Source organism: Tamandua tetradactyla, chromosome 7 (genome assembly GCF_023851605.1).
Source record: "Tamandua tetradactyla isolate mTamTet1 chromosome 7, mTamTet1.pri, whole genome shotgun sequence".
Lineage (NCBI taxonomy): Eukaryota > Metazoa > Chordata > Mammalia > Pilosa > Myrmecophagidae > Tamandua > Tamandua tetradactyla.
Window position 1 is genome coordinate 90935012 of NC_135333.1, and position 26249 is coordinate 90961260.

Genomic DNA, 26249 nt, shown 5'->3' on the forward strand with positions numbered 1-26249 from the left:
TCTTTTTTCCCCTCCGAAGCAGAGCGAAAGAAAACACAAAGTGGGTTCATCTCCCTCCTTTCCCACCCAACTGGTGCGCACCGGGCGGGCCGGGAAGCTGCGGGGACGCGCGTCCGACCTGCTCCCGCCGCCCGCGCGTCGGCATTCCGGGCGGGCGAGGCCTGCAGCCTTCCAGCTCTCGCCGAAAGCCGGATCCAGTTCGCAGGTCTAGCGGGATGCAGGGGTCCTGCGGGCGGAAGTGAGAAGGGAGGCGTGGGAGGAGGCTGCAGGCTGGGGGTTGGGATACCCTCCCCGACTGACGCTGTCGGGAGAGTCCAAGCAGGCACCGCGGCCGCCTCCCGACGTCGGCGCGCGCGAGCTGGGCCTTTTTTGGCGTGGAGGGAGACGAGAAGGGCCGAGCCGCAGCCATCGGGACAGGAGGAGGGGCTGCTTCGGAGGCTCCGCCGAGACCCAAATAGGCCGGGCGAACGCGGGAGCGGGCGGCCCTTCGCCTGCCTCCTCCTCCCGGACCCCATCCCTCGGTGAGCCCAACCCGGAACCCGGAGAGCGCGCGGGGGCGGGGAAGACAGCGCGCAGATCTGGCGGGAACCCAGTCAGCCCGCAGCCCCCCAGTCATGTCGGCGGAGGAAATGGTGCAGATCCGCCTGGAGGACCGCTGCTACCCGGTGAGCAAGAGGAAGCTCATCGAGCAGAGCGACTACTTCCGCGCCCTGTACCGCTCCGGCATGCGCGAGGCCCTGAGCCAGGAGGCCGGCGGCCCCGAGGTGCAGCAGTTGCGCGGCCTCAGCGCCCCAGGCCTGCGGCTGGTGCTGGACTTCATCAACGCCGGCGGCGCCCGCGAAGGCTGGCTCCTGAGCCCGCGGGGGGAGAAAGGCGGCGGGGTGGAGGAGGAGGAGGAGATGGACGAGGTGAGCCTGCTGTCGGAGCTGGTGGAAGCGGCCTCCTTCCTGCAGGTCACGTCCCTGCTGCAGCTGCTTCTGTCCCAGGTGCGGCTCAACAACTGCTTGGAGATGTATCGCCTGGCGCAGGTGTACGGGCTGCCTGACCTGCAGGAGGCCTGTCTGCGCTTCATGGTCGTCCACTTCCACGAGGTGCTGTGCAAGCCCCAGTTTCACCTCCTGGGGGCTCCTCCCCAAGCCCCAGGGGACGTCAGTCTGAAGCAAAGGCTGAGGGAGGCCCGGATGACTGGGACTGCGGTCCTCGTGGCCCTGGGAGACTTCTTGGGGGGACCCCTGGCCCCGCACCCCTACCAGGGGGAGCCCCCGTCCATGCTCAGGTACGAGGAGATGACTGAACGTTGGTTCCCGCTGGCCAACAACCTGCCTCCCGACCTGGTGAATGTCAGGGGTTACGGGTCGGCCATTCTGGACAACTACCTCTTTATAGTGGGCGGGTACAGGATCACCAGCCAGGAGATCTCTGCCGCGCACTCCTACAACCCCAGCACCAATGAGTGGCTCCAGGTGGCCTCCATGAATCAGAAGAGGTAAGCGCCCCAGTGCAGTGCTGCTGCTTTGCCACTCATTCATGTGTTCAATAACGCACTCCGCTAGTGTTTACAGAACAGTCACCGGAGGCTGTGCTGAGGTAGAAATGACATCTTCAGGAGTGTTGCTGGCCTCGATACTGGCAAAATTCCCAGTGAATTCAGAACTTACAAGAAGAGGCTCCAATGGGGTCAGCCAGCTCAATAAGTTTCCTTGTAGGTGTTGCGCCTTTAGGCAGAACGGCCTTCTTTGCCTCTATTCTAGGGAAAAAAAATGATGTGGTTTCCTAGAGTATACTTTCTAAGGCAACTGCTTTTTTTTTTGTTTTTTGTTTTACTTTTTAGGATCTAATTCTCATTATAATGACACACTAGGCAGTAGCCATTAATCTTGATATGGGGGATTTTTTATTTTTCGCAGTCAGTGGTTTGAAGTCCTACACTGGAGCACCAATCCAAGGTCAGGAGACAGATAATCATTAGAGTTTTATACATATTAATTATTTGGGCTTTCCTTTTATTATTTTTTATCCTCTCTTTTGCTTCTTCCTCTCAGGCAGCCATTGCCATTGACTCAAAGCTTGAGCCTTGCAGGAGCCACCTACATACAATATTGGAATGTTTCTATCCACCCCAACCTCCTCTTTTCCCATCCTGCATGTCCTTCCACCATGAACATGGTGACTTGAAGAGAGAAAAAGAAGAGGAGGAGCTTGAGGGGAGTAAAAGCAGGGAAGGACCAGCAAAAGAACAGAAACAATGAGCACAAAGAGCAGATAAAGGAAAAGATGGTAGGAAAGAGAGCTGGTAGAGCCCAGGATGGCTCAGCCATTCAGAAGTGGGAGAAGAAGCAATGCAACCCAAGCAAGGATAGGAATACCCTTTCTTTTGGTCCACGTGTTTCCATCTCAAGTCCATCATTGTCCCTACCCTGAAGTTTGAAGCATGGAGCTCAGTGACCTCATAGGCAGGCCAAGAAAGTCTTAGCAGGAATGAGGAGGACTGGCTTTATTCCTACTATAATATAAAATTCATTTTGCAAAGTCCTCCTTTTTTCTGATCATAATAGAAATTATTATGGAAAAATGGAAATGAATGAAGAAGTAGAAAGACTGTCACTCCTACTTCCTCCTCCTAGAGGTAATAGCTATCTACAGTTGGCATATGTACTCCCAATCCTTTTTAAATGCATTTTTTTACAGCATTGAGGTGATAACATATTTAAATTTTGATATCAGAAATATTATTTTTAAACAGAAATTCCAATTAGGGTGGAAGGCTCAGTAGCTTCTCTGTTCTCTCTAACTTTTCAGTTGAATCAGTTGGTTCTCAGCATGCCATCCCCAGCTCCACAATTCTAACAACACCATACAGAGTTCATTTCTTTTTTTTTTTTTAATCTTTACAAATCTATAGTAGTCTTTTATCCCCCCTCCCCAGGAATGACCTGTCTGTCTTTAAAAAAGAACAAAAAAAATCAAATAATGCATGCATATATGCTTTTTGGAAAAATGAAAATGAGATAGAAAACTATAGAGTAAAAAGTATAAGTGCATTTATAGACATTTGGTATATTTTTAAAATATATTCAAAAGCTGTAAATATATGTTTATATAAATAGATTATAAGTATGCTCATTGTGGTTAACAATGGGGAAATGTATGTGTATATACATGGATACTTGGGTGGTGTGTATATACCTTCTCCATAGTTTTTACTCTAAAATTAATTCTCATTATTATGGCACTTGATATTTCCACTTATATAGTGTATCTGAAAGATTTTTCTATGTCGACGAATGTAGATAGATCTCATACTTTTTAATGGCTGTATAGTATTCAAGCCTATGGATATACCTTAATGTGTTTAGCTATTCCCTTGTCGCTTCCATTTGCCATTATAAGCAATGCTATATTAAACATCCCGGTATGTATGTGTGCATTTTAATAGACATATGTGAGCTGGTTACATATGGCAAATTCCTCGAATCCCTGGTTAGGTGGGACAAAATGTATGCACATTTAAAATCTTGGTAAGCTACTGCCAGATTGCCCATTAAATAATTGTTCTAATTTCCCCTCCCACCAACGTTGTTTGAGCTTGCCAGTTCCCTGTACTCTTGCCAAGACAAGATATTATCATTTTTTTAGAAATTTTTTGCCAATTTTATGAGCAAAAGCACTCATCTTTCCCTGATTAGAATAGACACTTTTTTTTCATATGTTTATTGGCCATCTGCATTTCTTTTGTAAATTACCTGTATCAACTTAAAAAAAATTGGCTTATCTTTTTCGTATTCATTTGCGAATGCAGGTATTAATCTTTTGTATTATGTAATATTGCACATATTTTTCTTCTGTCTTTATTTTATGGTACGGTTCAAAACTAAAATGCCTGAAGTGACCTCATAGGAAAAGTCAGTGAAAGGACATGTGGGTGGGAGTGATGGTGAAAGAGAGAGCTACTACCCCATCCAAAGAGACCACCAGCGAGTGCCAAATGGAAGTAGGAATTTGATGGTATTGCCACATCTGCTTTTGTATGTGACATCAAAACAAAAACAGAAACATAACACTTTGTGAATCAGAGTACAGCCCAGAACTGGCCTCGTAGGCTTTCTGGTTTTGAACTTAAGTTTTGTTGTGTATTCTTGGATAAAGAAATTAAAAAAATGTTTCATAGTCAACATTGTGATGTGTGTCCTGTGAGCATAGTATCTTGCATTGGGGGGCTTTTCCAGGGCAAGGGCGTGAAAGTCCTCACCTGTATCATGTCCCTATACTTCATAGTTTTCCTTTTTTACATTTAGATCTTGAATAGATCCCTAACTATAGGGGTTTATTTTCATATAAGGTACAATGGACAGTTATAACATTTTTTCTGTCTTAATAGCTCTGATTCTTCTGAAGGCAATTTGCAAAAGCAGTGTCATATGCTAATTTTCCTGTTTCCAAATTGGCAGATTAGCCATTTCTGCGTCAATAAATTTTTTTAAAAATTACTGTCACTTGGTAGTGTATTTATTGTCTGGTAGAGCAAGAAGAAATACCTAATTGTTCTTTTTTTTTTTCTTTTGTTCTTTTAATTCCGTTTGCTATTTTTTGCACATTTTCTCTTTCAGATAAATTTTAGAATCAGCTTAACAAGTTCTGTTAAAAAGACCTGTTGGGATTTTGTTTGGAATTATATTGTATTTACAGATTAATTTGTGGGAGGATTCACATTTTTATAAAATTTGGTAGCTAGAAAATTATCTTTTTTTTGAGTAATTAGGTCTTTGGAATTTTTTGGTTTACTTTCTTATCTTTGTGACTCAGGTCTTCCTGAACTTTCTGCTGGGCTAAGTGCTCCAAGTTTGTGCCCCTGTAGCATCTCATGCCCACTCCTCACCTTGAATTGAAATTTTCTCCATGTTTGTCCCCCTTGCGGTCCTGAACTATGACTTAACAAGAACTTATTTACAGGGTATGTCATTTTGTTGCTTTGGGCCTTATTGTGCTTTACAGATATTGTGTTTTTTATAGATTGAAAGTTTGTGGTAACCTTGTGTCGAGAAGATCTAGTAACACCATTTTTTTCACAGCATGTGCTCACTTGATGTCTCCGTGTCACAATCTAATAAAGGTATCTACACTTAATAGACTTCAGCATAGTGTGAATATAACTTCTATATCTACTGGGAAACCAAAAAATTCATGCGACTCACTTTATCGTGATATTCACTTCATTGTCATAATCTGAAACCAAATCTGCAATATGTCTGAGGTGTGCCTGTTGATTTGGTTTGTTAAAGTTGCTGGAATGCAGTATGCCAGAAATGGATTGGCTTTTATCAAAGGGATTTATTAAGTTACAAGTTACACTTCTGAGGCCATGAAAATGTCCAAATTAAGGCACCAGCAAGAGGATACCTTCACTCAAGAAAGGCCGATTGTGTCCAGGGCTTCCCTGTCACGTGGGAAGGCACATGGTGACGTCTGCTGACCCTCTGTTCCTGGGTTTCTTGGGTTTCAGTTCCTGGTTCCAGTGGCCTCTCCGAGCCTCTGTCTGTCTCAGAGCATCTCCAAACATCTGTATCTTGGGTTCATCTCTCTGTTCTCTGTGTCAGCTTTGACCTGAGCTCTCTCTATCTCTCCTTGAACTTTTTTCTTTAAACTTTTTTTTTAATTGTAAAATACAACATGTATACAAAAAAAGCAACAAATTTCCAAGTACATTTTAACAAGTTATTATAGAACAGATTTTAAAGTTTAATATGGGTTATCGTTCCATGATCTTTTGTTTTTGTTTCAGATGCTCCATGACACTGGAGACCAACAGAAATATCAATGTAATGATTCAGCAGTCACACCCATTTGTTAATCCTTTCTTCTCTGTGATACTCTTCCTTCTCTTTAAATAACATATATACATAAAAGCAATAAATTTCAAAGTACATCGCAACAATTAGTTTTAGAACAGCCTTCAGAGTTTGGTATGGGTTACAATTCCACAATTTTAGGTTTTTCTTTCTAGCTGCCCTAAGGTACTGGAGACTAAAAGAAATATCAATATAATGATTCAGCAATCATAGTCATTTGTTAAAACCTACCTTCTCTGTATAACTTCAATATCAACTTTTATCTTTCTCTCACTCTTTAGGGGTATTTGGGCTATGCCCATTCTAACTTTTCTGTGTTGGAAGGGGCTGTCGATAATACGGGATAGGGGGATAAAACTAGCAGATGTTCTGAAGAGGCTGGGCCCACTGCATTTCAGGACTTACCTGGTCCAGGGAACCATCTGGAGGAGATAGATTTTGGATAGTTACCCTAGCATGTGGGATCTTTGTAGAATTTTATATAATGCCCTTGGTATTCGTTAGGATTGGCACGAATGGTTTTGGTTGGAGTTTGGCAAGTCATGATAGGTAGCAATGTCTAACTGAAGTTTGCATGAGAGTGACCTCCAGAGTAGCCTCTCAGCTCTATTTGAACTCCCTCAGCTACTGATACATTATTTGTTACCCTTCTTTCCCCCCTTTTTGTCAGGACAACATTGTTGATCCCACAGTGTTGGGGGCAGACTCATCCCTGGGAGCCATCTCCCACACCGCAGGGAGACTTTGGTTCTTGGATGTCACGTCCCACGTGTTGGGGAGGACCTTGATTTCACTTGCAGAGCTGTGCTTAGAGAGGCTCTCCGGGAATACTTTTAAGGACTCCAGAAAACTAAGACCCATCTTGAATGGGTAGGGTCATACCTCCATGTAAATAATCCAATCAAAATGTCCCACCCACAATGAGACTGTACCCACAAGATTGGATTAAAAGAGCATGGCTTTTCAGAGGTACATAATAGTTTCAAGCCAGCACACCTGTATATTCCTACTTCTGATACAGTGTCCAGTGCATAACAGGTACTTAAAATACATGCTTTATTTTGAATTGTGGCATATATTTTTACATTATTTAAATAAAAGTGAATGTATACTTTTATATTCTGCTTTTAAAATGCAACATTATTTTGAACATTTTTACCTTGAAACAGTCATCATAAATTATAATAGCCAGCTAGCAATAGCTAGCATTGAATTGAACACATACTCTGTATCAGGTACTATTCCTGCTGATTTGAGTGTATTTTCTCACTAATTCCTCACAAAGACTATCTTGGGTAGGTTCCCACTTTACAGAGGCACGATTTGAGGCACAGGAAAGTTAAGTAAAGTGGTCAAGAATGTGTAATCACTGGAGAATCAAAATGTAAATATCTCTTGGGTAGGTGTATCCCTGTAACCGTTTAGGGTATTTGTAACTTTTGACATATAGACTTATAATGACCATCTTTATGCAGATTTCCCCTCTATTTTTAGGGGAAAATTTTGTCCTTTCAAGAAGTGGAGCACTTTTTTTTTTTTGTCTCGTTATGTTACACTGTGCTGCTCTTGTGAATTTTATCATGTGTGTAGCAGCTTCACCACAGTCTTTCCAGTGCTGGGTGTGATTAATAAAAATTTGTACTTTGTTTCCTTTATGTCCAACATTTTTCCAGGTATAGTTGGGGATGTAGAAACATGGTTCCTGTTCTCAGGGAGCTTAAAAATTGAGTCAAGGCTATACCATGAGTTAAAATGAAACAAGGTTGTTCCTGTATTATGCATCCAGAATATTCTACACTGGAGGGAACCTGGAACCTTGACTAAGAAAGGTTTGGCTTCTGGTTATGCAGCATTTCACATCGACCTGGATTCACATTTGCTGAGGACTGCCTTTGGGATGTGCCAGTACTGTCTTTTATTTTGACAAATAAAAAGATGCAGAGCAGCCCACTTTCCCCAGGGGCTGAACACCGCAGTGATCTATTCCAGAATCATAAATAACAAGGGGCAGGCAGGAACCCTAGGAAAGAGATTTTATAAAACCCTCTGTACCCTAGAGAAAATAGTACTGTGTGATTGGTAGTAAGAAAAAAAAGTTCTGTGCCCATGTGATTAAAAATGACAGTATTAGTACCCATCACTTTGAGAAGATGCTTTGAGGTCCAGAAATGCAACCTGCCTACCTGTGTAGTGGTCTTAGCATGAATTTGATCTCAGGAGTTGCCAGATTTTAGCTGTACACATGCAGAAAAGCTTGTGTGACCACAACTTGTTTGCTTTCCCTCCTCACTTTAGTTAGGGATCCTTGCAGGAACTGGCCACTGTTGTGGCAGTTAGGCCTGAAGATGTCTCTAGTCTCTGTACTTTTTTTTTCTCTCTGTACTTTTGCTTTGGAAATGGAATTGGGGATATGCCCTCCTCTTCTGTGCATGAAGACAGCAAGGCCTAGAAAGAGACTTAAGCAAACCACAGTCTCTGGGCAGAGATAGATTTGCAGTAGTCAGCCCTTGTGTTGCTTATGCTGTCCCTTAATCTCTGAGCCAAAGTTTAACATTTTCTGAACATTTCTGGATTCTTGGAACCTGTGAAAAGTTTTGTCCTCTATGGTTAATTTTGCAGTGAAGGCCAGAAATAGAGCAAAGGAAAGAAAGCTATAGGTATATTCATCCAGCCCATTTAATTTTGGCTAATAGTTTTAATTGCTTTGTGGACTGGAGTTTTTCAGAGATGGTAATAGGTAGCAACAACGATTACTTTGATCTTCTGAACTTTCTCCTTCTCCCTTTCCTGGTCCCTAGTGGAAGTTCGTACACAGAGAAATGGCAGAAGGCAGGCAGCAGAAGGGAAAAGAAGGAACAAAAAGTCCTGGCTGGTCCACAGACTGTATGACCATCTTCGGAATAGTTGAGAAAGGACCTGAGACAGAGCTCAGCATTTCACTCTAATTTTTGCTCTAATGGTAACTAATTTCTCTCTATAGCTAGTCATGACACTGGCTAACACATTGAGCTCTTACTGTTGGTCGGGCATTGTGAACATTATTTTATATGTCCCTTCATATCCCATGCTCACTGTATCCCTATGAAATAGATATTATTATTGGCCCCATTTTCCCAGTGAGAAAACTGAGGCTCAGCGAGTTAAATTAAGTTGCATGCAGTCATAGGCTAGCACTCCAAGCCAACCAGACCAGTGTGCTGTCCTGCCTCCCTACATTTGCGTTTGGTTGTTGTGAATCCTTGATATCTGTGCACTGCTATTTAGCATATTTAATGTTAACTTAGGTTTTGAGGATTTAAAGAGCATTTTAGGGTGGCCACAGTGGTGTAGCAGGCAGAATTCTTGCTTACCATGCTGGAGACCCGGGTTCAATTCCCAGTGCCTGCCCATGCAGGAAAAAAAAAAATTATTTCTAAGTGAAGTCAAAGTTAAATCTCATGTGCACTTCTGTTTAACACTGCAAGTGAGTCAAATATGTACCTATTACAGTTGTTTGTTATTTGGTTTAAAAATTATTCTTTTCGTCTCTTGAATGTAGTATATCAGGAATTAATATTAAGAAAACACTCTAGAAATGATCATTTTTAAAATAATTGAATGCTTGGATTCACACCTTTGCTGTTCCAAAAGTGACGTATGGAAGAGTTATTTTCAGAAAGTTGGAAATGAGGCGCTCAGTGGTGAGCATTTGAAGATGAGAGAGACCTTTGTACACAGACCCACAGCACACCACGGCCAGTGGCTGTTGGAGTTGACACATGAGAAAACCCATCCTCCTGAAGTTAAGCAATTCCACCTTATGACATGCAGAAAAGCAGCCCCTGGAAAGCCAACAGAGAATGACCTCTTTCTGCAAAAAGAGTTACCCTTTTCAACTCTTACTCCATGTCAGATATTGGGTTCTTCTTATCTCCACTTCACAGGTGGGGAGACTAGGCTGTTCAGTAACTTTCTCAAGGTCACACAGCTGTTGAGTAGCGGCGCTGGGATTTTGCTGTAGGAGCCCAGGCTCCCAACTTTTAGCAATGTGGTCTTCATTAAGTGGACTGTTTTTAGGTGGCAATATTATCTTAAAACAAATTCAGCATTACAAAGTGTTTCTCTTCTCTTCAAGTTAATTTGGGCATGTTGGGGTCTGGAGAGATGAAATTGTTTACTTTTACTGCCTGTTCATTCAGTCCCCAAAAAGAAGCCCCTTATGTGTTCACTTAGGACAAATGATTATGCTGGAGGAACACTAAATACTGTTTTGATCTCACAAAATTTACTATGTATGTACCTTTTGGGAGCAAAAACAAATCGTGGGTTTGTAAAATTTAGTGCTTATTTACAAGTTTTATTTCCTTTGGTTCTCCCAATTTTCATATACAAAGAGGACATCATGGTCAGATTTTAAGGACCATTGGCAGCAGGAAATGTCAGCAGCATGAACCAAGGACCCCCCAGCAGTTGCCACCCAAGTGAAGTTGTTGGCCTGAAAAACTGAATGGCTGGCTGAGTTGAATGGACCATATAAGTTCTTAATGAAGGGTACTCTGTTCACTCTCTGATTTGAAAAACAAAACTCAACCAAAACTCATTAATTATAAACACTACAGGCTCCTTAAAAATCTTATTTTTTGTGGTAGTTGGTAGTTATTACTATTATATTTTTTTATGTCATTGGGCATCATTGTTTATTGAACACCTGTTAGGAGATGAGCCTGGGCTACTTGTTTGCTGCTACTTCTTAGTCTGCCTTCTCACTTCTTTTTATTTATTTATTTATTTTTTGGTCATTTGTTACCACTATCCCCATTCTTACTTAGGATATTGGTTTTGTCCATTGTATTTTTGAAAAATCCATTGTGTTGGAGTTAGGGCCTCTGCATTTCCCCATCGAACTTCTTTATTTCAAACATTAGGAAACTGAGAAATGTAATACTGGCATCTTTAGCTCTTGCAGTTGTTTTCCATAAACCCTTTGATTTAGTGATCTCAACTATCCTGTAATGGTCCTGTTCCCATCTGAGAGATGAGGAAGGAAAGTCATCATAGCAGGGCCAGGCCACAGGTGATCAGCAGATCTGGGCCTAGAACCAGCATCTCCTGGCCTGGGCCCCGGGTCCTTGTCTTTTGTGCCCTGCCTCTCCTCCCACCACAGCAGGCCTGAGGCAGTGTGCACCTCCCAGCAATGAGACCCAGCACTCCCACATCTCCAGCCTTCAGAGAATCAAATTTGTTCCCTTTGCTACATTGGAACAAGTTATTTTTGACTTACTTTTCAATTTAATAGTCACAAGACCTTTATCCAGTGTCTGAAACCAGTGAGCAGCATTTAATTTTATTATTGAATATGTGGCTCAAAATCGGTGTATTTCTCTTTCTGAAACCATTCATTGAGCATTATGCTAGATGAGCACTTGTTGATCTCAGTGTATGCTAACGTGTACGATTACCTAAGAATACTGGATCAAAATGGTTTTAATCAGTTCTCTCCTCACCTCTCCTCACTTTGTATGTCATGGAGCAGCATACAAGCTCTTGTGAGGAGGAGGGAGGCGTAGTGACTTTCTCAGTGCATTCCTGTAAAGAGGTCTCCAGGCTCACCCTTTTGCAGTCACTCTTTGCATGTGCCTTCGGCTGCTTGTCCATGGAGGCAGCACTGCTGTGCATCAAAGGTGGAGCCTTCCCCCTTGGTGGGGAGAATGTGATAAACATTCTAAGTGGAGAGGGGGCAGGGGTGAGGTGAGTGCGTTTTCTCCTTTACTGCTTGCTCCTGCCTCTGAAAGAAGGTATTGAGTTGAGGGTATACCAGGTATCTGGTTTCTGGTCTAAGACTGAACAAGGTTAGTCCTTGTGATATTGAACTGCTTATCTCTAACTGCTGAAGTTTGAAGAATGCTCCTTTCCTGTAGAAACCTGAGTATAAGAAGGGAGTTTGAGTAGCTACCCGGCATTCTTCTGCTCTCAGACAGAACAGCATCCAATTTAGAGAATGAATTTTCTTCAGCTATCCAGCAGACTTCTGGATTAGCAGTTCATGCCATTGTCTTCTTCACGATCAGAAGTACTGACTTTGTGGACCCTGTGTCTCTCTTTCAGGTCTAACTTCAAACTTGTGGCTGTGAATTCGAAACTCTATGCCATTGGTGGGCAGGCTGTCTCTAATGTTGAGTGTTACAATCCCGAGCAGGATGCGTGGAATTTTGTGGCACCATTACCAAATCCTTTGGCCGAGTTCTCTGCGTGTGAGTGTCAGGGGAAAATTTATGTCATTGGCGGATATACTACCAGAGGTAAGTGGAGGAGCCAGATGGGGGCTGTGCTTGTGTGAGCTTCGGCAGCCTGGGAAAGGGCACAGGAACGCTGAGGAAACACCAAGGAATGCTCTGCAGCACAGACGTGTGATTTTATGTATTAAGTATTACATATTTACATACCTGAAAGGAAGAGAGTCCTGCCCAATAGGGGTGGTTTGAACAGAAGGGGCTTTTAATGGTCTGATGTGGGCATGAGAATTGATTTGTAGGTCAAGGAGGGCTGTAAAAAAATATGCTTAATTTTTCAGCTTTTGGAAACCCAGCCTGGGTTCAACTACCTTGTGCCTTGGCTGAGCCTAGTGTGTGGAGTTGTCTCAGCTTCTCTCTGAGGTTGGGTAGGTCTTTGGAGGGGAACGTTTTCTAGGTAATTCCCACTCCTGACCCCAGGCATCCCCTACCCCTTCCCTGTCCAACCCTGGGGGAGTTAGTGCTAAAGCATCTTTGTAGATCTTTGTTTTTTTTTTCCCTTCTTGGTCACAAAAATATCAGGTATAAGCTGGGGGGACTAGCTCTGTGCCTTTGTTCCCATGTCACAGCAGGAATAAGAACTTGTTGGTAAAAGGGACCTCTTTCCTGATGGTAGGGGAGGCAGGAGAAGTGGTTGTGGTATTTATTAAACTGAACGTATGTTTTCTACTTTTTGTGGGCACTTTATAGTTAACAATTTATCAAAGAGTTTCTCCGAGGATTTTATACCATTCTTGGTAGGGAAGTATCTCATGTGATGGTGACAGAAAGCAGTGGGCTTATGCTAAAAAGGCTTGGTGAACGACCAAGAAGTGGTCTGCTCCCCCCCCCACACACATACACTTAGAGCAGTGGTTCCCAAGTTATCTCTTTGCCAAGGAAGATTGATTTCTGCATTGTTCTAGCAGGCTGTCTAGAGCCCAGAACTTACAGAAAACATACAATTGAACTCCTAGGACTTTTAGTCACATTAAAGTACTAGCGTTAGAATGATGACAGCTGATGCAGTGAACCACCTAACACTCCTTTAAATGTTCCTGGGCCAGCACCCTCCAACCCCGGCTGATAGCACTGAGAAGGATTTGGTGCCTGTTGGGTAGCATGTGGCCTTATGTAACTATGTCCAGAGCACAAATCCACATGCTAATATAGGATTCAAATAGCTGACAAAAATTATTTTCGCGATATCCAAATGTGTCTTTTGGGGGATTTATGTTAGAGGAAGAAGCTACATGTAAGGTATTTTATGTGCATCAGATTAACTTTTTCTTTTTTTTCTTGCTGATGGCAAACATTTTGATTTATACTTCTTAGAATGCTTCTGAGGAGTCACATTGGAGGGGAGGGTAGTGGGTAGTGTGTGATCATTTAAGGAGAGTGACAAAGAAGAGTACATTGGAAGCTTTTTTTCCCCCCTTTCCTAGTTTTCCTCATTTGTGGAGCATTTCCCAGAGTCACTCCCTAGTGACTCTTTTCATTGGAGATCATTGTCAGCTCTTTCTTTACAAATAATTGAAAAAAAAACATGAGACCCAACAGCTATTTCCTTTACCTTTTTAACATTGGTGTTCATGTTACAGTGATCAACTTTAGATGCTTAAAGTAAACCAGCCCTCCAGAGAATTCCTGCATGTGCATTTGTAGCAGGGCATGCATGTGTGTATGAGAGAGGCTTTTCTCCTAGGAAAGTAAATGCTCAGAGTTATTTTCCTGCGTGCATTTCTAAGAGTTCTAGCACAGAATGGAGCACCTCCTTCCCGTAGGTTGGAGTAGTGCCCACAGGCCCCTTGACTTCTCTAAGCGGGAGCTGTAGAAGGCTGACAGGCAGTTGGGAGAATTGCACCCGGAGGAATATGCTGCTGGGAGATTTTATGCTTTTTCCATGACCCTGAGTGAATCTGAATTTTCTTTAGTTTTCACCTGGAGAGCTCATGCTTGAGTGTTTTCTTTCTTTCTTCCTTTTTTTAAAATTTTTATTGATACAACAATGTACGAGCATATACATTCTTAACATACAAACATTCCATACATGGTGCACAATCATTGGCTCACAGCATATCACATAGTTGTGTATTCATTACCATGATCATTTTTTTAGAACATTTGGATCACTCCAGAAAAAGAAATAAAAAGAAAAAAGGAAAAAACTTATACATACCATACACCTTACCCCTCCCTCTCATTGACCACTAGTATTTCCATCTCTCCAATATATATATATTTTAATTTTAACGTTTGTTCCCCCTATTATTTGTTTATTTTTAATCCAGATGTTTCACTCATCTGTCCATACTGTAAATAAAAGGAGCATCAGACACAAGGTTTTCACAATCACGCAGTCACATTGCAAAAGGTATATCATTATACAATCATCTTCAAGAAACATGGCTACTGGAACACAGCTCTACCGTTTCAGGCACTTCCCCCTAGCCTAATATATCTTAATCTAAAAAGAGGATATCTATAGCATGTGTAAAAATAACCTCCAGGATAACCTCTCAACTCTGTTTGGAATCTCTCAGCCACTGGCACTTTATTTTGTCTCACTTCTCTCTTCCCCCTTTCAGTAGAGAAGGGTTTCTCAATCCCTTGATGCTGAGTCCCAGCTCATTCTAGGATTTCTGCCCCATGTTGCAGGGAGGTTCTCATCCCTGGGAGTCATGTCCCATGTAGAGAGGGGGAGGGCAGTGAGGTTTTTTTTTTTTTTTTTTTTTTGCTGAAAGATAGAGAGGCCACATCTGAGCAACAAAAGAGGTTCTCTGGGGGTGAATCTTAGGCCTAATTTTAAGAAGGCTTAGTCTATCCTTTGTGGGGATAAGTTTCATAGGAACAAACCCCAGGATCAAGGGCTCGGCCTGTTGATTTGGTTGTCCCCACTGCTTGCAAGAGTATCAGAAATTCTCCAAATGGGAAAGGTGAATTTTCCCAATTTCGCACTATTCCCCTGAAGGGACTTTGCAAGTACTTTTTAATTCACTGTTCAAATCAGCTTGAGTGTTTTCTAGTTTCACAAGCTCATGCTAATGTACCTTCTTCACTCGGGCCACCCACTGTGATTTCTGTCCTGGATTCCCCAAACCAGAATCCCCATGATGGGGGATGGTTAGGTGAAGTGCATGGAGAGAGGTCTGTATAGGGGTTGAGAACCCATTTTCTAAGGTGAGAAGGCAGGGCAGTTATTTGAACTCAGAACATCCTTCCCCTGCCCTGGCTTGGGGCTCTTCCCAGCCTTCCTAACAGTTCCCTGTATTTAAAACAAGTCATCCTAACTGTCATGAAAAAAATAGATCAGGCTCTAAGGTTTGGTTTTTAGCCTGCTGGCTTCTTAAATTAGATGAGGCATTTAAAATTCAAATAATACTTCACATTTTTTATGATAGTTTTTTTAATCATTTTAATTCTTTGGCAGTCACTGAAGAAATTAAAAGAAATTCAGCAAATGCAGCTGTAACTGCTGGAGGGAAGAAGGGTGATTTGTCAAACTTCAGAATCAACTCTAAATGTAAAAATGCAAAGATCATTCCACTAACGCAAACCGACTCATGGTGTGAGTCCTTGTTGGGTGAGGATAGAAAACATTTACAGAAGACCTGGAAAGACCTTCAGACTGGCAGCTGAGAAATTCATGGAAGCTGCTCTAGAATAAGTCCTTTATTCCTGCAGTGGGAAACCGGGTTACTGAGGAGCGCTTTTTGACATATTAATGACCAGGCTCCTTTGTGCCATCTCCTAGAAAGAGCTTTATCAGCCCAGCTACCATAAAATAAGATACAGGGAGGTATTAGTGTGGGTGGAAATCAAAAGGACAGCTCCCTAAAGCTAAAATAACTCTGAAACTATTACAGGCTTAGGGATGCGTACACATGGGATGTGATCTCTTTTAATTTCCCTCCCTGCCTTCTTAGGAGGTTCTTTCCTTGGTACCAGAGGTGGCTGTGAAACTCTTTAAGCATTGCTAAGTAGCAGATGGGTTCTTCTCAGGTATAAGGACTGAGGGTGTAAAACTGTTGGAGAGAATGGACTGTCTTTTCCTCACAGCTTCTGCAGCAGTCAAAACACCATGCTTTGGTTGTACTTCAGTTCCTAAGCTGAGCTGTCTCTTCCACTGTTAGGTTATAATGTGTGTTTGAACAACAAAAAACAGAAAATGCATTCTTTCTATAATTCAGCTTTTCTTTTTCTGCTGAGCCTAAAATATTCCATTTATTCTTTCATGGAAGAGAAAGGGGGAAAAAGACACAGTTAAAAGAAAAAGAAAAGTAAAACTAGACACTTCATATTTCACATTTTTCAAAAATAGACATTTGTCATTAAATAACTATTAATTTAAAATAATGTCATAGTACTCTTTCATCTGCTGTGTGATGTAGCTCACGCAATAAAACTATCTCTTATAGAAGGAGAAGGGGGAAAAGGAAGGGCCTTTGTTAGTTTCTCTCCTGTGTTACAATTGGGAAATAGAATTGCCAAGTGACTCTGTGGCTTGTTAGAAGGCCAGAGGTGAGGCTGTCTCCTGGTTCTCCTGACCTGTAACGTTGTGTCCTTCTAGCTAGCCCCTGGAGGTCCTGCTTTGTACACTTGTCAGGTTTCTTAGATTCAGCTGTCCAGAATATATCCTTCTGGGGCTCAGCCTGTCTTCTACATCATACAGTCAGTAATTCTGTAGGGATTGGTGAGGGCTGTGAGGCTCTTACTCTTTTTACATTGGTGTGGTGGTTCTCAGAGGTAAGATGGTACCACAGAGAAGAGGATGTGTCCAGATCACAGCTGCTCATCCCCCTGGCCTTAGAAATTCTCAGTCTTCCAAGGAAGGGACATGCCTGAATGATAGGCAGGGAGGGGACGAGCCTAGATATATATCTCCTCCCAGCCATGTTGAAGCTTTTTACAAAAAAAAAAAACAACAACAAAAAACCCCATTTTCCCAAACTCTGCTTTTCTGAAATAGTTTCCCTCTGTGTTACCAGATTTTGCCGACGGAGGTAGACATGTGTATCCTCCTGGGCAGCACGTGGTGTCTCGTGACTGTGTCAATGTTCGGCTTCTCTCTTGCTTTCAGACCGGAACATGAACATTTTGCAGTACTGCCCCTCCTCGGACATCTGGACGCTCTTTGAAACGTGCGACGTCCACATTCGCAAGCAGCAGATGGTGTCTGTCGAGGAGACCATCTACCTCGTGGGGGGCTGTCTGCACGAGCTGGGGCCCCCGCGCAGGAGCAGCCAGAGCGAGGACATGCTCACCGTGCAGTCCTACAACACGGCCACCCGCCAGTGGCTCTACCTCAAGGAGAACACGTCCAAATCGGGCTTGAACCTGACCTGCGCGCTGCATAACGACGGCATCTACATCATGAGCAGAGACGTCACCCTGTCGACCAGCTTGGAGCATCGAGTTTTCCTCAAGTACAACATCTTTTCAGACAGCTGGGAAGCATTTAGGCGGTTCCCCGCCTTCGGACATAACTTGCTGGTTTCTTCTCTTTATCTGCCCAACAAAGTAGAAACATGACTGAACTGACAGGGTACTTAAAAGAAACCTGTTCAAAACCAGAAAAAAATCAGTCTCCATTTCCAGGGAGACTGATTTCTAAAGGGAAACGTGGGTTCAATTAGTTCACATATACAGCAGCTGTAAATAAGCTTACTTGAACTAATTACTTGAAAATTTGTGGAGAAATGAGAACAAATTTATTATTTTTTTAATTATTATTTTTGACAGTATGGGAGCAAATACACGGTTTTCATCCAAGCCTGATACCCTTGGGGGCCAGTGACTGAAACTCATTGTCAAGAAGTAGATGCGTTGTGTCTGCTTAGTAAAGGCCAGCGTCAGTAATTGACGTGAATGGTGAACATTATTATTTTTTTTAATCTGTTTCATTTAAGTCACTTGAAGTATCATCGATACCATAAGTGAGCGTTTTTTTGTTGTTCTCGTTATCACTTTACTTGGTGGACATTTACATTGACATTTTCATTCCCTTCTCCCCCCACACCCACCCACACCCACACAGCCTCCCGGCACGTTGAAAATTAGAGTTCTAAGTTCGGATGTTTTATCTGCACGTTACTTTTCAGGAGGCGTAAAAGGATGGGACCCTACAGTGAATCTTTGCAAGCATCTGGTACTCCCAAATTCTTGCATGGACACATTCTCAGTTATTTTTCAAGCTTTTTTTTTGGCCATTATTGATGCTGGGTAAATAAGCTGGTATTACTGCTCATTTAATTTATGTGACCAATTGCTGCCTCTCAGATAAATTGCATTGCTAGTCATTCCGCATTATTTAAAAGAGAGGATATATTGTTTAAAATGATGGCGATATATATTTAATTTGAGCTATGGTCTTAAATGTTAAGGAAATACCAAATGAGAAAAATTTTGCCTTGAAGAGATAGTTTTATTGAATGTGTTTGTCTTTGTTCTTATTTTAAGATTAAAAAAATAAAATGAAATTTTATCATATTTAAATCAGGTAGCTTTCTAATTTAAGCTTAGGCTTTCAATTCATACTTTGCTTTTGTGGCATAAGGTCTGGTAGGGAAGAAGTTTTTCTAGAAGTGCAGTCACCTTGAATGATATTTCTGAAATTAGGCAAGGTGCCAAAGTCTTGCCTTTGTTGTTAAATCTAATGGAACCCAGCTCAAGTAGTTGTTTATTTGTATTCCGATTAAGTCAGTTAACAATGAATAAAAGCTCTGCCAATCATACCTCAGCTTTCCTTGAAAAAACGTGTACCCGAACTTAAGGGAATTTTGTTTTGAATGAAAAATACTTTCTGAAATTCTCTGACCTTTTGTAATGGGATCAGTTAATCAAACAGCTGGATCCCATCTATCCACTAACTAACAGCAGACAGACCCCTTCCAGTTTCTGCAAGCCTCACTTTAGGAAAGACCCTTGGGGGGAGGGGGAACTGTCATGGCAAATTCATGCAAACAACATTTAAGCAGTTACTGAGTTCCTCCAGAATGCCATCCACTGTGCATGGTACATACAGGAGAATTAATCACTTCGACAGAATGCTTCAGTTTATTAAAGGAGTCACTACAGGTTTCTTTACAACCATAGTCTCCTAATATATTTAATATAAGGGCCTTATAAGCCTTCTGTTAGGTAAAATGAGGTAAGCCTTTAGTTTGAACATGGAAGCAGAGCATTTGTTTTGTCACCAAATAATCTTACACTGTTAAAGGGTTCTAAACAATATCTACTTATAGTTTCTTTGCTATTTTTATAAAACTCTGAACTGAAATCTGTCCATGAATGGTACTTTAATAATAGATTTATATTAATTTATACTTGTGGAATTGAATTCCCAGTGACCCATACTTTCATTATGTATATTTAAAATTTTAATTTATTTTAGTATTAGCCTTTTGTTATTATAGAGCTTAACTTTTTAAAGGCTTAACCCTATATGGTCAGAAGATCCTAGCCAATTGAATTATTTCTAGACAAACAATTGGATATTAGCTTGTAAATAAATATGTTGGCTAAAATACAGTATTATTCCTGCCAACCAATTCTCTTCCCGATTAAGTTTTTGGGTCTCTTTTCCTAATGCCAACAGTTAGATTCTTAGACCAAGTAAAGGCATATTCTCATCCACAGGGCTGTTTTATAAACCAGGTTAGATATGTGTGTGTATGCTTGCATGCTACAGCTCTCTGTAAGATACACAGACCTCTAACAGGGCTGCGTTACCCTGGGCTGTCAGCAGTGCTTGGGAAAGGTAGAATGTGCAGTAGGGACAGAGCTGTGGGTGTGTGATGTCCTTCCTCCATCAGCCGTGTTGATGTTTTAAAGCACAGTTTTAATTTAGTTCTGCCTTCTTACTGATGCTAATGATATGTCGAAGAGTACTTAGGATGAAGGTGGTGCTTCTTTGAAAATCCCCCCCCTTCACACCCCAGGACCCTCCCTTACTCTTTGATAATTCCCTCTATTATCTTACCATCCCATTTCTCTAGATGCTTCCGCCTTCTTTCCTCAGGTGCTTCTGAGGGGATTTACTAGGAGGATCTGTTGGCAGCCACCCCATCAAGAGTACTCTAGTTTACAAAGGTGTCTGAGGGGCCGACCATGAGTCCTGAGAATGGGTTGGTAGAGAAGAGGTTGTTAGTCCTGCTGGCCATTCTTTAGGGCTTTCCCTTAAAGACCCCAGAGAGGTCTCTGTTCTTAGCGTCCTTCACAAGTTTTTTTCTGAGAAATGTCTAATTGATTATTTTGACAGCGTTGCTTAAGTCAAAACAATGAAGTACTAAGAAGAATATGGACACTGGTAAGAAACCAAAAAAAAAAAAAAAAGAGAGAAGAAAAGGGTTTAAGATTAAGCATGAAACCAAAGAGAATTTAACTCTGCCTTCCTTTTTTTTTTTTGGAACCAAGATCCCAAGTAATTCCTGATGCCTTAGATATTAATTGAATACTGAGATGGACAAAAGCTCTTAAGCTCTTTTCCTACCAAGGGAGTAATGTTCCCTATTCTCTTTCAAAACACATTGCTTACAAAGCAATGTGGGTGTGATGTTTTCAAATTTTCAGGTAGAGCTGTGACCTCCACATTTGACCATACAGGTAAATTGAGCCTTAGATTTGCTGGTCAACCAGTATTTACTGAGCAGGGGCTTAATGCAGATCCCTCCAGAGGCAGCACAGCAACGTAAAGCGCACGTGGCTGCGTGTCCAGGCCTTCCTCCTAGACGAGGGGTGAGAACTACCTAACACCTGTGCCCCATCCTTTCATAGTAGCATTATGAATTTCCTTGGTGCCAGGACTTGGCTTCAGAATCCATGTCAAATCAATCCTTCCAGGCATCTGTGCCAATCCATCAGCCCGAGATGAAATATTTCCCATCCTTGCCTTTGACGAAGTCGTAAATGAATCAGGTGGGCAAGATATCACCCAAAATGTCTTTGAAAACAATGAACAATTTCAGCTCAGTTCCCAGGCTCCCTGAAATGCTTATTGAGTGTAATGTGTGCAAGACAATGGTGAGAACTAAGGCTACAGATGAGCCCCAGTTCCTGACCTTGAAGAGCTTACAGCCGTGTGAAAATGTGAACTGTCATCCTCTTCCCCAGAGCATCCCTCTCAAAAATGCCCCTTGTGTTTGTCAAGTACTCTGGGGCTCTAGAGTCTGGGGCCTCTACGGTCTCGACTGAATCTGTTGCTTCACAATTTACTAACAGCCATCGTGAACCAGTTTTTATTTTATATTTTTTCTATGTGCTTTTTTTTCTCACTGTTTTAAGTCTTCTCTATTCTTCAGTGAAAAATTAAGAATCCATGTAATTTGCTTTATTTAAAGATACTAAGTACTATAGCCTTTACAGCTGAGGGTTCAGCAGCTTGATCCAGGGAGAAGTTAAAAATCCAGGGAAGTGAGTATTAGGGGAGAGATAAGCAGATAGCATGTACATTTATAGCTATACCTTTAATACATCCATAAAGAGTATCAATGAATAAATGTTCGTTGCAACACTAGTCCCAAATAAGTCAAGTGATTTTGCCTTGGTGATGATCAAATGTCCATGCTAATATTCATACACAAAAGAGCATTTGTTTTTCAAGTGATTTTTTTAACTTAACACAATATACACTACACATCAATTGACACATGCTGACTTCTGTATTTGACATAACTACTTTTATCCACTCTTACTAGAGACAGATTAAATATAAAAGATGATCAACTTTGAAGATCAAAAAATGCTGAAATGACTTTTGCAGGGTTGGCTGGTGCTTTCTTAAACATAGTTTATCACTAGGAAGTAAAAGGCAAATATTTGTAACTTGCAAAATTATCAATTTTCTTATAAAAAAAAATGAATGAAGAGTAGGGGCTTTTTAGATGTCCCCATAATGTTTTCATATATAGTAGTCATTTGAGGAAACTTGATAATATGTGGATTGAATAGTTACATTTTGTTATGATATATACTTCTTTTATGGGAAAAAAGGTCTTGAGTTTGCAATTTTAAGTGTGGCTTAAAGATATATGCATTGTCATGTGATTCATTTAAATGCGATGATGCCTATGAAGCACTCACCATAACAGCATTTGTTTTGTGTTTAGAACAGAACTATAGAAGAAAATATCTTCAAATAAAATAGTTTGAAATCAGTTTTGTGCCTGTCAGGTCCTGTGTTCCGGCCGCGTGTTCCGTGCTGGGCCTGAGCTGGAAGGAAACAGGTGAAGCCTGAGACCACTCCCTGTGGGGACGAGCTCCTGGTTCATGGGGAAGGCCAGACAACCCTTGTGAACCAGTTACAGGGGCTGCTATCCTGACGGAAGGAAGGATCGGCCTGCGCAGCACATGTGATGAGAGCTGTCAGAGTTTGGAGAAGAGGGAGCCATGTGCTGGGGACACTTGTCAGAATCCGTAGCACCCCTGGATCCTCCCTGGTCCCTTCACGTAGTCTATAAAGCTTCATAGTTCAGAATAAAGGAGTAATGTCTAAATCCTACCGGTTAGCAATTATGGCCCACCATGATCTGTTTCTCCCTAGGTTTTCAAGCTTTCCCCTAGCCCTTCACTGAAATGCACTGCAACTTGCCCTCCTGTTACGTAGGTTGCAACTGACCGGCCTTCAGGCGTGGGAGGGGTGTGGAGAGCAGTGTTAGTTACCAGAAGCTGTTATGCAGATGTCCATGGCCTTCCATCCTTTGGACATCTACCATGTGGACACACACACATACCCTTCTTCCTATGCATACATGTTTAAGGATGACCCCATTTAAAATAATGCAATTACCCCATTAAAAAAAAATACCCCCTTCTCTCCAAGGGAAACCATCAGAAACCCGATCCAGCTACTGCATCCCAGGGAGATAAAACGGCTCACTGAGTCTCAAGTCCACCTGTCCACCCCACATCCGCAGGTGACTCTCAGTTCTGATAGTCTATGAGTGAGTGAACCATTCAGCCATGTCCTCCACACCCAGGACACGACAGTGGAGGGAAAGGGCACAACAAAACAACAACGAATGCTAATCGAGCACTTCCTCCAAGCCCGGCACTCTTCTCAGCACTTTATTAGGTCATTTAATCCTCACGACAGTCCTATGAACAGGTGAGGCACCCGAGGCACTGAAGGTTACAGATTGCCTTTTGGGAAAAGGGAAAGCTACATCCAGTGATCACTGGTTCAAAATGCATTACTCTTTCCTGCAGGTTGGCACCAGTGAGAACGCCCTGCTCTGGAGCTGAGTGGGTTCCTGGGTCAGCAGATCTAGGAGCCCTCAGTTCTGCTTGTGGGAGGATGCTCCAAGGCTGTGCCTGAGCGGGTGTGGCCAGCAGCCCTCTTCGCGTTGGCCTGGAGATAGACCGTGTACAGAGGGGAGCCTGAGAATTTCTGTAGAGGCCGAGTTATCCGAGCTCCTGTGTGCAGGCAATAAATATTTCCTCAGCATTAAAACCTCTATAGAAACCCAGTTGGATGCGGGTAGATCTGATTTCTGGCAACTTTGGGCTAAAGGCCTAGATTTTGTGGAGCCCAGGTTTTTGAATTTAGAGCCTATCTTTGTGGTTTCTGTCTCTTAGTCACAGGCATCTGGTCATAGCTTCAGCGTGATAGCTGCAATCTTTCCCTGGCTCCCAGAAAACCTGAGACAATAGGGCTCTCTCTGCTCTTGCCGGACTATATCCCAGTGAATGCTGCTTGAGTAGAAATGATTACCTCTGCATGCCAGGAGGCTAAACCCCCACCCTATGTCTTTGCCTCCACCAAGGGCTGAGTCCCACTACATATTCCTGACTGTTCATGCACTTCTACTGAAGCTGACGCTGGCTCTTGCATTTCTGCAAGGCACATATTATCTGACCCTCCGCAATTTGTTGGCTGCAGGCAGAAGCCTTAAAAGCATGGGCTCTAGAACCAGACCGTCTGGCTTTGCTTCCTAGTTCTGCCTTGTCCTCGCTGTTTAACCTTGGTCGGTTTATTTAATCTTCCTGTGCCTCAGTTTCTCTATCTGTAGAGTAGGAATAATAACAGTAGCCACCCTTTGGGGTCGTTCAGAAAACTGCATGAGAAAATCTATGTAAAACACTCAAAATGGCATCTGGCACATAGTCAGCACAAAACGAATATGAACTGTTATTACCAAAGCTCTTGGCTGTTCCCTTTATGCTTTCGAATGGACCAGCTTGACTGGAAACTTATGCTTTTTTTAAAATACCTCACTGAAGTCATTAAGAAGTAACTGACAAATTCCAATGATTCTGCCATTCCCCCTAAAGAGCTGGCTGGCACATAATCTGAATGCCAACATACAGTTGCTTTGCTTCCCACTTGAGGATAGGGAGGGAGCACTGTTCCTATTCCATCCCTCATCTTGATATAGCTGGCTCTTTAGCTTTGCATGGTTGTAACTTGCTGTCTCAGGTACCAAACTGTTTAAGACTGACTGGACCAGCTCGGGGCATGTATCCGTCCCTGGGCTAACCGCTGTGGCCAGGGGGCTGTGGATGAAGCCCCAGCACAACTGCATGGAATGGACTCATCTCAGATAATAAGGGTTCTGCTTGCCTGAAGAAAGGGGTGTCAACTGTTGACTCTCTGCAAGACCATCTGAAAAGCCTGTTGCTAAATGTATTAGGATTAGTACATTAAGGGAGGACATGACCTTGGCAGAGTATTAATAATGACTCAGGAAGGGGGATGTCAGGGAAGGACAGTCTGGGATTTAAGGCCTGTGCTGAGTAATTTTAAGGCAAGTCTTGCAAGGTGGAGAACTGGTTGAGACTGGGCAGAATTTATGAAATTTTGGCTTTGGAATAATGTGTACAGTGAAGAGCAAGCCTTGAAGGTAGTCTTCACGAGTAAAGTTAGTCTTGGTAAGTAAGCTAATTAGTTAATTCACCACTATGGGTTGAATTGTGTCCCTTTAAAAGATATATTCAAGTCCTAACTCCGGATATCTGTGAATGTGAATTATTTGGAAAATGACTCTTTGTCAGTACAATCAACTTATAGATGGTCATACTGGATTATAAGGAGAGGGAAATTTGGAACACAGAGACACACGGTCACACACAAAGGAGAATGCCATATGATGACACAGGCAGAGATTGGAATGATGCATCTATAAAGCAAGGAACACCAAAGATTGCTGGCAACCATTAGAAGTAAGGAGAACGGTGTGGAACAAACTTTCCCTCAGTTCCTCCTGAAGGAACCAATCTTGCCGACTCTTTAATTTCAGAGTTTCTAGCATCCAAACTGTGAGAGAATACATTCACAAGATTTTACTAATAATAAATTTCCAAATTTCCAAAAATTTGTTTTAATCCACCCAGTTGATGATACTTTTTAATGGTGCCCTAGGAGAATGACATGCAGTGTTATGTAACACTTGCTCCTGGATACAGCTTCGGCTGTCTCTCTCTCAAGGCACATATATCTGTCTTGTTTAACAGTTCCAATATACTTTTCTTATTTCTGTTATTGGCTGCAGTTTCTTTGATGGTAGCGAAGTCTTTTTATCTAGGTCAGGTCAGCAGAATCTCATTCACAATAAGTTCTAAACATACTTGCTGACTTTGGAAGGTGTGGTAGATTCAATGATGTGCCCCTCAAAGGACATCTTCTTAATCAGCATTCCTGTGATGTAACCCCATTGTAAATAGGATCTCTTGAAGATGTTATTTTTAGTTAAGGTGTGGCAAACAGAATCAGGGTGGAGCCTAACCCATGTTTCCATTCCTTATAAAGAATGGAAACCAGAAGCCAGGCACGAGAGAAGACCACAGGGAGAAGCGGGAAGTCACGAAACCGGAAGGAGACCCGAGGGGAGGGGCGCAGGTGGGAGGCAGAGACGCAAGCCAAGGAAACCCAAGGGCTGCGGCAAGCCAGCGCCAGAACGTTCCAGAGTTTGGGGAAAAAGCATGGCCTTACCGACGCCTACATTTCGACTTCTGGGCTCTAAAACCGTGAGCCCGTAAATTCCTGTTGGTAAGCCAACACATTGTGTGGGATTTGTTCTAGAAGCCCAGCAAACTAAGTCAGAAGGTCTGCAGGCTTCCTGGGTTTTCTAAGAGGAAATGCAGGTTTTGTTTAATCCACTCCTAAAAGTTCCTTACATGAAATAATACGGTGTTTTCTTGATGAACAACTTTTATTAGG

At 42.4% G+C, this 26249-nt stretch overlaps 1 protein-coding gene and 1 long non-coding RNA gene across 2 annotated transcripts in view; one reads left to right on the forward strand and one right to left on the reverse strand.

The window, feature by feature from the left end:
• Nucleotides 1-130: 130 nt before the first annotated feature.
• On the forward strand, nucleotides 131-22248 carry KLHL42 (kelch like family member 42). The gene is made up of 3 exons (XM_077170407.1): nucleotides 131-1486; nucleotides 11931-12124; nucleotides 17175-22248. The coding sequence occupies exons 1-3, from the start codon at nucleotides 615-617 to the stop codon at nucleotides 17624-17626; spliced, it is 1518 nt and encodes a 505-aa protein (XP_077026522.1). The 5' UTR covers nucleotides 131-614; the 3' UTR covers nucleotides 17627-22248.
• LOC143691625 (uncharacterized) overlaps nucleotides 15240-26249 on the reverse strand; it is a 141046-nt gene continuing 130036 nt past the window's right edge. Inside the window, exon 4 of the long non-coding RNA XR_013179615.1 lies at nucleotides 15240-17602. This is a non-coding gene — a long non-coding RNA (uncharacterized LOC143691625). The remainder of the gene's footprint in view (nucleotides 17603-26249) is intronic.

Excerpts from the sequence above, each read along its gene's own strand:
- KLHL42 (XM_077170407.1), top strand. The coding sequence starts at position 615 with ATGTCGGCGGAGGAAATGGTGCAGATCCGCCTGGAGGACCGCTGCTAC. Across the intron at positions 1,487-11,930 it reads GCCTCCATGAATCAGAAGAG|GTCTAACTTCAAACTTGTGG; the intron begins GTAAGCGCCCCA and ends TCTCTCTTTCAG. Across the intron at positions 12,125-17,174 it reads TGGCGGATATACTACCAGAG|ACCGGAACATGAACATTTTG; the intron begins GTAAGTGGAGGA and ends TCTTGCTTTCAG.